At 42.9% G+C, this 12,075-nt stretch overlaps 1 protein-coding gene across 6 annotated transcripts in view; it reads left to right on the top strand.

Annotated features, from left to right (window-relative positions):
• RFX3 (regulatory factor X3) overlaps positions 1–12,075 on the top strand; it is a 285,719-nt gene that overhangs the window by 264,995 nt on the left and 8,649 nt on the right. For all 6 annotated transcript variants that reach the window (XM_040620294.1, XM_040620295.1, XM_040620296.1 and 3 more), the window contains one exon: positions 9,798–9,840. In XM_040620294.1, coding sequence (XP_040476228.1) covers positions 9,798–9,840 — 43 coding nt within the window. The remainder of the gene's footprint in view (positions 1–9,797; positions 9,841–12,075) is intronic.

The following is a 12,075-nucleotide window of genomic DNA, read 5'->3' as shown; positions in this document are numbered from 1 at the left end:
TTGCAAAGATGTGTTAGCGTCCCCATTTCACCCATGAGAAAAACAGGTTGAAAATTTCCCCAAAGCCAGAATTAGGAAGCGGTAGAAAGTAGGACTGTGTCCTTCCAAGGCGCCAAATGGGTTCGGTCCACGTTTTAATTTTTCACCGTATAAGTTGTCTGTAGACAGATTCCTATAGGGACTAATTTATTTCCGTCTGTGCTGTTCCACTCCCCCAAACACACGCACACTCACATCACACGCACACTCACACCAGGTGCCTGGCATGTAAGCTTTCATTATTTTGTTCCAGGGTCTGTCTCCTCAGTGTTGCAGGATGCATCTCAATCGTCCTACCACCCTTTCCCTTCCTACTTTTTGTTCCTAGACGTCTAGAATATGCAAACTAACCGGAATATTCGTCTAAGCCAATTGCAATTGGAAAGCTGAATGTGCCGGGAAACACCACCAACAAATTACACCCTTCAGCTCCTCCATACCCACCCACAGACCAGACCTAAGTCAAAATCAGTATTTTGGAATTTGTAGTTTGCTTTTAGCTGTAAATCTGCCCTCTGCATGACCACAATTCTGACAACCTGAAAATTCTAAAAGTGACCTCCTGAAGGAGAGACATGGGAGGCCCTTCTTCTACACCTTCATCCTCCCAAGTTCCTTAGAACTGGCTTTGTAGAAGCTGTCTCATTTTCCTCCTCTTCCCTGGTTTGTCTTTCTGTTCCTTTCTCTCTTTGTGTGTGAGAAAAGTACCTATAGACTCGGCTACCCAGGGCCACAGCCCTTTCCAACTCTGGGATCCCTGCTCATTCGCAACCTGTCCTTGGTTTCCTTCCTGCTAGCTCTGGGCTATAACCTCTTCTCTTTCGCTCCTCAGGAAATGGACTTTTGCTTATAACTGTGGTCTAAACACAGTCCTCCTATAGGTGCTCAAAAAATTCTCATTCCAGAAAGGAAGTACAAAAGAATGATGGAAAGACAGACTACCAATTTGTAGGCCCTCTCGTTGGATTTCGTGATCGTCATACTTGATTCTTTCATCAGGAAAATAACTCACAGACCCAGAAGTGCTCCTTTTCCCCAGGATGTGTCTGTCCACATTTGAGAGATCTTCTTTATCAAGTTGGGCATTCATAGGTGCTTTCAAGCAGAGATTCGTTTTCCTGAAGAGTTTGGAAGTGGGAAAAGAGTATAAAATAGTTGAAAAATTCTTAACATACTTCAGGAACTAAAATGGTCACTGGACACATCGGGAAAGAAATCTCAGCACGCTGCTCTCTTCAGCAAAGTCCATCCCTGGGCTCTTTGCTTAGGAGAGAGTCTGGTATCCCCAACCACAGAGCAAGCTAGGTGTAGAAGATTCTGTGGCAGAGATTAAGAGGGACAGCTCCCTCTGCTGTCCTCTCTGAGTCACTCTGTCATCCCGTGCCCTGCCCTGGTGGCTCTAGCCATGCCATTGTGTTTCTAGCAGTTTTGCTCACAAACAGGTGGCGGTGGTGGTTACTGGTCCTTCGATAAAGAAATAGCTCTTGTTGGAGACCGCAAGTTCCTCAGTTCACAGGAGCTGTTTACTGCCTCTCACCATCGCTGTCTACAATCAATACACTCGCATAAATGTGAGAGATTCTCTACGAGTATACGGGTCAGGTGTTTTGATACTATAGTCACTTCAAACCTGACTCGCACTCCTTAGTCTAAAGAGAACATGTTTCTCTACCCCCACCCCCATTGTCTCTCCAGTTAACAATTTCTGAAAAAGAGAGATGGTGTAATTAAAATCAAGAAGTGCTCCTCTCACACAATAACCAATGCCAAGATGTCCTCTTAGACAATGAATGTGGCCTCGAATGAAGCCTGTCTTAAGTTAGGTGCACCAGGGTTCTTTCTTTTTAACCCATGGTTTTATTTGCATAAAGGATATATGCTGCCAGGCTGAACCCTAACATTTGCAGGAACCTGTGGTACCCTATGTCTGAACGTTTCGAAGGTGATGAGTCAAACTATAAGTAAAATCTGTTCCATCCACCTCAGTTGATAAATATGTCTTGATCACAACTGAGAATGCTGAGTTTAAATGTAAAATTCTCTGGCTCCTCCTAGACTCATGCCAGAAAATAATGACATAGACATAGCCAGCCCCTGGCCCAGTCTCCAGCCCCAGACCACTTGTCTTACTTCTCGCTCCCTGTCCTATGCTATGAATAGCCCTGAACACCCCAACGCAATGTTCAGGTTTTGTCCACCCTTGGCAAACCACCGCCCCTCATTGGCTCTCCCTTCTTTCTTCTGAAGGATGGACTTGGAGAAGAAATCTGCACAGGCCCGGAAGGGGACTCGGGAAGTTCTGACATCTTAGATAGCAAGAGTATGGTCTGCGGGGTGGGAGGGGTACAGAGGCTCCAAGAAGACACATCCACTTGGCTAAGTGATGTCCTTACACTGGAGGGAGGGCCACAACCACAGGAAAGCCAGGGCAGGGCTCTCCATAGTGTGGGGCTCAGGCTTGGCCTAATGGTACTGTTAAATGTTCCTGTTGTTAAAATTACTTTTTCCTTCAAAAGGAACTAAGGCTTAGATTCTTACGTCATTACCTGCATGTTCACTCATGAGTGCTTCTTAGAGATTTTGAAACAGTATAAAGGTACATGCTTTGCTGTGTTCCCGGGGGGCAGAGGGGAACAAAAAAGCATGAATGCTTAGATTTGTGATGGAAATCTGTGGTCTGTGTAGACAGTGGCTAACAGCACACTTTGCCAGTCCAAAGAAGCAGGACCACCAGCAGCTGTCGGGCACAATTTGCTTTGGTTTGCAGCAAACCGGCAGAAATCTCAGCCATCTTAACAGGCTTTGATAAAACTAGTTGGAAATACATGGGAAAATACACTTACAGGAAGAAAAATCACCAAGGAACACAGGACTTTACCAAATGGAACATTATTAGCATTCCTTGCAAATTTTATAAAATTGGAAATTACTTTAAAATCAGCAACTGTTTGTCCTCAATTGTGAAACCCTGTACCAAAGCTAAATGTAAAATGCTTTGATTAATTTGGTTCTCATCTGGAAGACATTTCAAGAAAATTAACTAATGCTTGAAATTAACTAATTGAAATTTCAAGACCTTTCTCTCCACCATCCCAAACATCCAAAATAGTTGCCACTAACTCGTCCTTTCGCGATTAAGTTCTACTAACTTTAGTTAATAGAACTGAAATCAGAGGAGACCACCCAGCTCCATAAGATGTGTAAAATTCAGAACTTCACAAAGTTCCAGTTAGGTATCGAATGTTGACAGATTAGAGTCAGGTCAGGGAGGTTCCAAATCTGCATGTGAACCATCTTGCAGCTTCTACAGGGAAAGCCCTAAAGCTCTGTGTTCCTTCGTTGACTTCTCAGAAGAGCAGAGAGAGAGGCAACTGGTTAAGCCGGAGTTTACATGCTGATATTCATCTGAGCTCATCAGCTGTTCCTCATGATGTCATCATCCCCGTTCTGCCAAACGCACACACGCGAGCACACACACACACACACACACACTCTCTCTCTCCATGTTTAGGACAGCCCTTCTCATGGTATTTGCGTGAGTCGTAAGTGCCTTGGTCAGCACATAACGACTTCAGCTTCAGCCCTAGGTGGAGTTCATAGGGTCAGACCCTCACGCCAGGGCCTAAGAAACACTTCCATTCTCAGTCAGCGCACCTGGTATCCCCACTCAGCTAGAGGCATTTTATTTGAAGTCACCATCTTATGGCCTTAACGGTTGCACAGAATTCTAAGACTTTATCGCTAGTATTTGAAAATTGAGTTTTGAAGACAGTAGACCTTGTCTATTTCATAAAAAGGAAATCTGAGATTAGATGAATAACATGTCTAGAATCCCGTAGTGGAGAGCGGTGGATTGGTGATTCAAACCCAGGTCACGCTGGCCCCGGATCCGATGTTCCTGCTGCGCTGTGCCGCGTATTTTCCATTTAATACCTTTGCAACCTGGGCAAGTTATATATATCCTTGCTTTAGCCTTAGTTTTCTCATCAACAAAATAAGCATGAGGACCATTCCTTCACAAGGCTGTTGTGAGGATCAAATTAGGTGGGTATGCAGTTAGGCGTGGGTAAGTAGGTGTAGGTAGATAGATGGAGTGGATGGGCAGAGTGGTACGTACTAGGTACCTGATTCTTGTGAGTTCCTTTTCCTTTCCACGAGGATAGATAGATGATCAATCGATTCATCGACTGATCGATAGATCTGAAGCTGTGTGTATTACTCAAGAGAGAGATATTCAGTTACCTTCTAGTCCAGATTAGATTTTTAAATATTGATTTGGCACTGACAATCCAAGTAATAATGTGTACAATTAGACCGTCATGTTTTTGACATGATGAGCTTAGAAGCTGAAATTCATAAAACAGATAACATAAAGGCATGTGAAGGCTTTAATAAAACTATATGGCAAGGGAAAATAGCCTGTCGACAGTTTTTGGGTGTTGAGTCCAGTGATTCATGGAATTACAAAGAATCCAACAGCATTCTTTGGGATGGAGCCCAAGTGGTAATCAGAGGCAAACTAATTCAATGCTTTGTAAAACACAGCCAACAAAATAGAATGCAGAAATAAGTCAATTAGGGGGAAAAATGGCAATATTAGGGAAGAAGTATAAACAGAATTAGACAATCAAAGCTAGACTTATATCAAATTTTAACTAGTAGGAATGACTAGTAGGAAAGGTCTTATGACATGGGGAGAAAGTATTATATATACAGTTCCTTTATTTGTACAATTTATTCAAGTTAAAGAGTAAAAGTAAGTCCCAAAGAGACATCTTATTCCAACTATGACATAGAAACCACTTCAGAAGAATTTTACAGTTATCTGTTTTTAGTGCCTTCGACAGCTTAAAGATCTTCCCTAGAGCAAAGGATTCATTGGCAGAAACTGGAAAAATGTACTCACATATATACATACATAATTTCTTCCCGACATGCATATATCAAAAGTTACCACTGCTGGCAGGACTGGTCTGCAGGGTGAGGTCAGAGCATCACTTTATCCTGAATCTATGGAAAAATTACTCCTAAGAGTAGCTGAGCCCCCAAATGAGTGGTCTTTTCTAGTTTAAACTTTCAGCTCTTGGCTTATCAGCTGCTAATGACTATAGCCCCCAGGTCGGCAGGAATGCCTAGGGTCACACGGTAAAGCTTACGTATTTACATACGCTGCCTGGGGTGACTGCCTTCAGCTAAGCACCTGCCACCACCTTGGCCTCTGGCTCAGGCTGCCAGCATCTGTAGACAGAGAGCCTACGGAACCATCACGTAGTGCTGATACAAGAGGCTTTCTGAGGGCTTTGGGGTTGTTTGTGGTGCCCTTTACCTAGCTGTGATAATGTGGTCATGAAGACTCCCTGATGCTTTCTCCCCAGCGTGGGGGTAAACTCGTTCTAGCAGGGAAAGTGTCCCCAAGGGTGAGGTCTTCATCCCAGCCCCTGGACGCTTTCCTTCTGTCCCTGACTCCTGTCCCCAGTCTCTGCTTTGTGGGCCCCCACGGATTCCCGCCTGTTTGCTCTCTGCACCCTGACTTCCTCTGCATGGGCCCAGTTCCCAAGGATCAGAGTACAAGCCTTGCCTCCCTCCCTGCGGAAATTTCACTGCCGATGGGTCTAACGTGTGCAGGGGTCTCTTGGGGGCACCTGTGGTGTGCATCTCCCGAACAACGCCCCATTCCTTTCATGGAGCCAGGGCTCTTTAGGCGGGTGGGAGACCTGGCGGGCTTGTAAGGAACCACTCCTCAGCTGCTCGGCCAAAGTCAGAGTCGCACTGGGCCTCTGTCAAGGGTCCTGCCTATCACTGTGTTTGCTGTACTGCCCAGTTGCCCCCTGCACTTCCCAGCCATTACTGGTCTCCTTGTGAAGTTGTGGTCTTACAGACTCCCGCCACTTGTTGATCTGCTGTTGTCCGAGAGGGTGCGCATTATTAGGACCCTTGTTGGGACCTAGAGGACATGGTTTCTGGGACACGAGGTTTTTCTTCCCAAAACAACAGACATGCTTCCTCTATGTTCCATTGTTTCTACTTCAGAACATCCCCGATTTATCTATAGACTATTGATTCCCACCTACATCAAAAGGCCATATGCTTTCTAACCCCAGAGCACATTTTAAGCTCCTTAATTTATATTCTTTCCTCCATGTATGGAACATACATCCTCTCTATCTCCCTTTCTGTCTGTCTCTCTCCCTCCCCACCCCTTCTTTTTCCCTCCCCCACCTTGAATTCCTAAAGTGAGGGTGAGGGTCAGAATATCTGGTCTCAAATCTCCCACCACTACATTTCCTACAAATGTTAAATCAAGTCATTGTTTTTAATAGCCGTAAGATTAAATCTCAGCTCTCTACCTTGCCACATTCTTAAGCTTTTCTGAGGCTGCAATGAGGAAGCAAATTCATTCATCTGACATGTAGTCAGCCTTTACTCTCTCTCAGGCACTGTAGTAGATTCTGGGATACATTTATGAGGGGGACAAATCAGGCCCGTATCCCCACGGCCCTGGCACTGGGCTTGGAAGTCAGATGTTAGAAGGGGAAACAACGTAAGTGTTGGATGTGATGTGGTGGCAAATGCTTTGAGGGAAATAATTAAGCCTGACAGGGAAGGAGATGCTGAGATAGGGCTGTCAGGAAAAGCCTTTCTGAGGAAACATTATTGAGAAAGTGATACTTGAGGTCATAATATTTGAAAGAAAACCTCATATACACGGAACCGTGAAAGTACTTGATAAGCTCTAAGATGTCGCCTCCACGAACAGTTGTCCCTCCAGGCCCCCCACCCCGGGCGGCAAGCGAAGTTAGTCAGTTTCCCCAGTTCCTGGAGCTAAAACTTTACGGTCATCTCTGTACTTTCTCCTGAGCCTCCATTTTGTTCATCCAAATGGTTGATCTCTTCCTTCTCTTTTGTCTGGTTTGTGCTGGCCTAATCTTGACGCTTGTCATCTGTCCCTGTCGGTGACACGGTCTTCCTTATGCCTGCTCCCAGTCTTCCCTGCCACTGTTCATGTCCTTCCCTCCTGCTGCCCCCCCCAACCCCTACAGTTGACTTCCCTTTCTCATATACCCATACTTCTAAAACGTTCTCAAAGCTTGCCTCATTTTTTGGCTAAACTACCTGTCCTTTGTAATATAAGCAACTTCTGCTACTCACCTCCAGAAAGAGGGAATATTTCCAAATTAACTGACTAGAACCAGCTGGCACAGTGGTTGTCATAGATTAAGTTCCCAATAAATGTTGGTTGAATAATGAGGGAATGAACAGACTCTCCTAATCTTAGCCTGTCTATGGGAGGAAAGTGGTTTCTCCTTAATCACAACGTAGTCTTTCCTCACATGTGAAATGCATATAAAAACCTTTACCTTCTGCTATGTAGGATATCAGAATCTTACCTCACTCATGAGATTTTTTAAATCTACTCTATTTGCTGTCCACGTGCAACTTTGTTATCAATCCCAGAGACATCTAGACACATTGACGGGGTCTCTAAGATTGCTTGTACCATGTCCAGCACAATGTGTAGACACAAGCACAAAAGCCTTGAGTATACAAATGTTTATTTACTCACCATAATAACAGTCACTGACATGGTGATCGTTGTGGGGTTTTAATTTTAACATCCTGAATAATCAAATGTATTTGTTCAGATTATGCAGAAATGTTCAAAGGAAAACCTGTGTATTAAGGAAATTGCCATATTTGCAGTTAAAGAGCAACCAAAAGCAGTTTCTTTGAAGAAAATATCAAAATTCGTGTGATATTATTGATTACTAATGGCAATAAGAATTTAGTCTCAAACACCTTTTTGAGATTTTTTTGCAAAAAACAAGTGGAATGTTCACTTTTTCTAGATATAGAGGAATGTTTAAGACTCGTCATTGCCAACTTGTTTCCAGAATTGGATCTTAAGTGTTATTAAGTATTCATTTAAAAGAAACATAAATCTTATTGTGTTGCATCAATTAGAAATAACTTATAAAGCATCCTTCAGCTCTGGGCACTCTCTGTTTATAGTTCTAAAATATTTAAATAATAACAAAAATAGATAAAGCGTCCCTTGATATTTTTGGTTGCTTATATCCTTTAATTCAAGAAATTTTGCATAATTAAAACTGATTTTTTTTTTTATTTAGATTAACACAAGGTTCTGACACATGATCAGGAGCAACTTCAAAACAACAGCTCAGTATTTATGATTCTGTATTTGTTGCCCAATGGCATAAATATATAAACAGTTCTTCCAAAAAACATTCTAGAAGTTGTGGATTCAGGAGGCTCTTGTCCCCTCGAAAGCAGTCACCTGGGGAAGGCTGCACATCTGTTCCAGTCACATTGCCGTAGCTTAAAATGTTGTGGCATGCCTCTTTTTAAACTTAATCTGAACTGCTGAGAAATGACATATTATTTTGAATATCCTGAATTGTGGCAGAGGTGAATTTGATTTTGATGAGGAGTCAGAAATCATCCCAGGATCAAGGGCAATCAATACAATTTGGAGTGTTATTTGCAGTCACAATTGGGTATAAAATAACAAAATGGGCTTTCTTGAATGATACATAAACTAACTCTTGAAATTGATTGTTAAAGAGGAATTCCAGAACCTTGGACCTTGGAATAAATGTCTACACTCCAAGGTAGTAGCTATTAGGAAGAACAATACAGGTGTAGGCTAAAATAAAGAAATAAATAAATGCGTGTATGTTTGCAAAATAAGATCAGTTTTATTACTTTATAGACATACCTTGTAGATGAAAAAAATTCTCCTATCATGGAACTCTTTATAAGCAAACTTCTGAATGTAAGTAGAATTTCTGTCTCACCCTTTCTAAGCCTCTTGAGAACTCTGAATTTCTATAATGTCTTATTCTGAATCTTTAGCTTATAAAAAAGTAATGTTCTCTATTGAAAAAGTGGATCCTTTGAGGTTTCTCTTCACCTTTTTCTGATCAACTTGGTTACCTCTCCTATCCCCCCCCCCTTTTTTTAGAGTATCCATCTTTGTTCACTCTGAGACTCTCAAAATCCATTTCCTCATGGTAAAAATATCATTAAGCTTTTGAACCAAGATAGAAAACAAAATGTAAGCTGAAGGTTATTAATTGTCCATAGTGTTTTAAGCTCTTTTGTTGCATTAGTAACAAGCAGATGACTTTCTTTCTGAAAATAGGACCCTGGTATCTTAGTAAATAAGAACATCAAATTATAAGACAGGAAGTCTCAAAGCTCTTTAAAAAATAAATACTCTAAATTTTGGGGTTCCCACTACTTTTTCATTTCTGCTAGTGAAAGCTTTAAAGACAGAGTTCAGCCAAGTGGCTGGACCAAGTTTTGGTCACATCACCGCCCCCCCACCCCACCCCAGGGGGGGACTTTCAGACTGCCCACGGGCCGTGGAGCTCACATGTCCTGGTTCACCAAATTTCCAAATTTATCCCACCACATCCAACTTCTCCAGGCCAGCCAGGCCCCCATTTCTTCACTGCTAAGTTGAAATAATAATAAAAAATAAAATGGAGCTCAGAAGGCAGAGAAAATTGTTACCCTTTGCAAAGAGGCCAAGACAGCTAAATTGTGACACAATTTAAACTGTTCAAACTGGACAAGTTTGATTGGAAAATTAGGTGACCCAGGCGGTTAGAGATCAAAACGGTCACTGGTTTACAGTTTTAAAAAGTCCTCCTTGTATTTTTGCCACAGACTGATAGAATATTATTTTATTCTACCTGGTAGTAACTGTTGCCCAAATGACTGTTGTTTTGCAGTTTGGTGATTTAAATGCTGTGTCTCCTGGAAATCTGGATAAAGGTAAGAAGTGAAAATAATGTACATTTTTAAGGACTTCTTTGAGAAATTCCCATAGGGGGAAATGTGGTTTGTACCTACAGTACTTTTATTCTGTGGGAACCCTATAGGAATAGGACAGTTACGTCTCTTGGAATCCTCATTGTTTATTTGTCCATTTCTGTGCCTTCTTTATGTGAGGGATATTAAATGCAAGAATTGAATTTAAATGCAGCAGCAAGCTCTGCTCGACTTTTGCCTGCAGTTCATTACAGGTAACAAGAAATTATTTCTGACCGTCGCCAGAGTCCTGGAGAAAGTGATAAAATTTTATTGAAGGCCCACTCGGCAGGAGGAAAGATTTCTCAGCCTGCCCCTTCTCAGCAATGCATACTTTTCACTGGAGAGACAGCTCAGAGATAGCAAGGAAGTTTCTGGTGAAAAGCAAGATCGGCAGTGGGCCAGATGAAAAGGGTCACACGCAGACTTCTCAGATTTTAAAGCCGGCACTGCCACTCAGCTGAGATGCCATTCCGATGTGTATTCCTGAAGGACCTAGGATCTACAAAACCACACAGTAAAAGGAACAGGGGAAATGAGGTTGGGATAGAGCACATGCAAACAAAACCCATCCTAATAAAAATAGCAGCTCAGTTAAAAAAAAAAGATATTTAATCAACAAACACTACAGAAAATATAGGCCTTTCTTAAACAAAACAAAACAAAAAAAGTAAAGATATCCTGAGGTTTTAAGGAGCTGAGTTCGGGAGTCAAGGACAGAATGCCCAGATGGGGGACAACTGCACACCTACCCTTCCAGGACAGAGCCAGAGCTAGCGGGGAAGCAGGCGAGGGGAAGGGCTTGGGGAATCTCTACCTGACAGGCAGCGTGGTTCTCTGGAGCCTCCTGCACCCGGTACTTGCGGCAGCCTCCGTGCCCCCAGGTGGTGGAAGTCCCAGGAATCAGTCTCACTCCCCTGTGAAGCTCCAGTCAGTCTCCATGACCAGTGGTGCGTGCATTAATTGCCGTCTTAGCAACGGGCATCATAGCCAAGCAGGACCGGTAGAGAATAACAGCCCAAAGACATTCCTGCTGCAAATATGTACTCTCTATGGTTAATCCGATGACAGTCAGGAATGTGAATTAGTGATGATTCTAGTTGTACTTTCAGAGCAAGGAAGGTGAGCGTTGAAACCCGCGGCCAACATAAGGCAACCTTGCCGACGCACTGACCAAAGCCGGATGGGTCACACTTGAGGATTTCACCCCCTGTGCCGAAGTGCGCAGGCGTGTTCTGCTTGGCCACTGAATGGCCGCCTGGCTTCGCCGTAAAGTGCTGGACCAAAACGAAGTCTTGAGTCAACTCCAGGAGCACCTAATTTTAGTTTCTGTGTGCGAAATTTCTATAACCTTGAGGGTGTTTCTAGAAAATATCTTTGAGTCTTTATGAGGGCATAAAATGTCCATGGAATTGCATTAATTTGCCCTTAGAAGTGGAGAGAGGGCTTGCCTTTTTGTGGATTGCTTTGTAGCCTATCCATAGGAACCCCATCACCCCACAAGTGGACCTGGAGAGAAGTGGCCTTGGAGCACTTAGGTTTCTTCAGCCCATTATCCCACTGCTGTTTCTACCCATGACACGGGGTATGTTTCAGACTCTCTCCGCTCTCTTCGCTCACCTACCTGCTTGAAATGATTTTTTTTTCCTTTCAGTGCTGCCTCTCTTATTATTTTGATGCTATTTCTCAGGCACAGAAATGTTGGTGGAGAGGAAGCCATGAAGCAGTGTGATTTATCCGCACCTTGGGGTGGCCCTGCTGGTCCCATTCAGCCCCAGACCCGGTGCTTCTAGAGATATGGCCACACTGGCCTAGTCAGGGCCTGAGGCTTGAATGTGAAATCTTCAAGAGTTCTTGTGGGCTTTTTCCACAGAAAGAGAATTTTCATTTTTTCCCCCTGATAATAAAAGTCAATTTAGCTCTATATAAAAATTTCAAATAATACGGAGATTTAGAAACTATGACAAGTGAATCTTCATAGTCACAACCCTAAGAGATAACCACCATTAAGAATTTAATGAGAGGATTTTTCCTTTTTTTTTTGTTTATATATAAGCAAATGCAAAAACAGACCCAAAATGTGTCATACAAACGTGTTTCAATTATACTGTCTCATGAAGCAAATGTCTACCAAACGTGCCCTTTTCCCTGCAGCCCACATTCCCTCTGGATGTGCTTGTTCTGACAAACCCTATTATT

This window comes from Ursus maritimus, unplaced genomic scaffold (genome assembly GCF_017311325.1).
Source record: "Ursus maritimus isolate PB19 unplaced genomic scaffold, ASM1731132v1 scaffold_34, whole genome shotgun sequence".
Lineage (NCBI taxonomy): Eukaryota > Metazoa > Chordata > Mammalia > Carnivora > Ursidae > Ursus > Ursus maritimus.
Note: the sequence above shows the minus strand (reverse complement) of the source record. Positions and strands in the feature narration are given on the sequence as shown.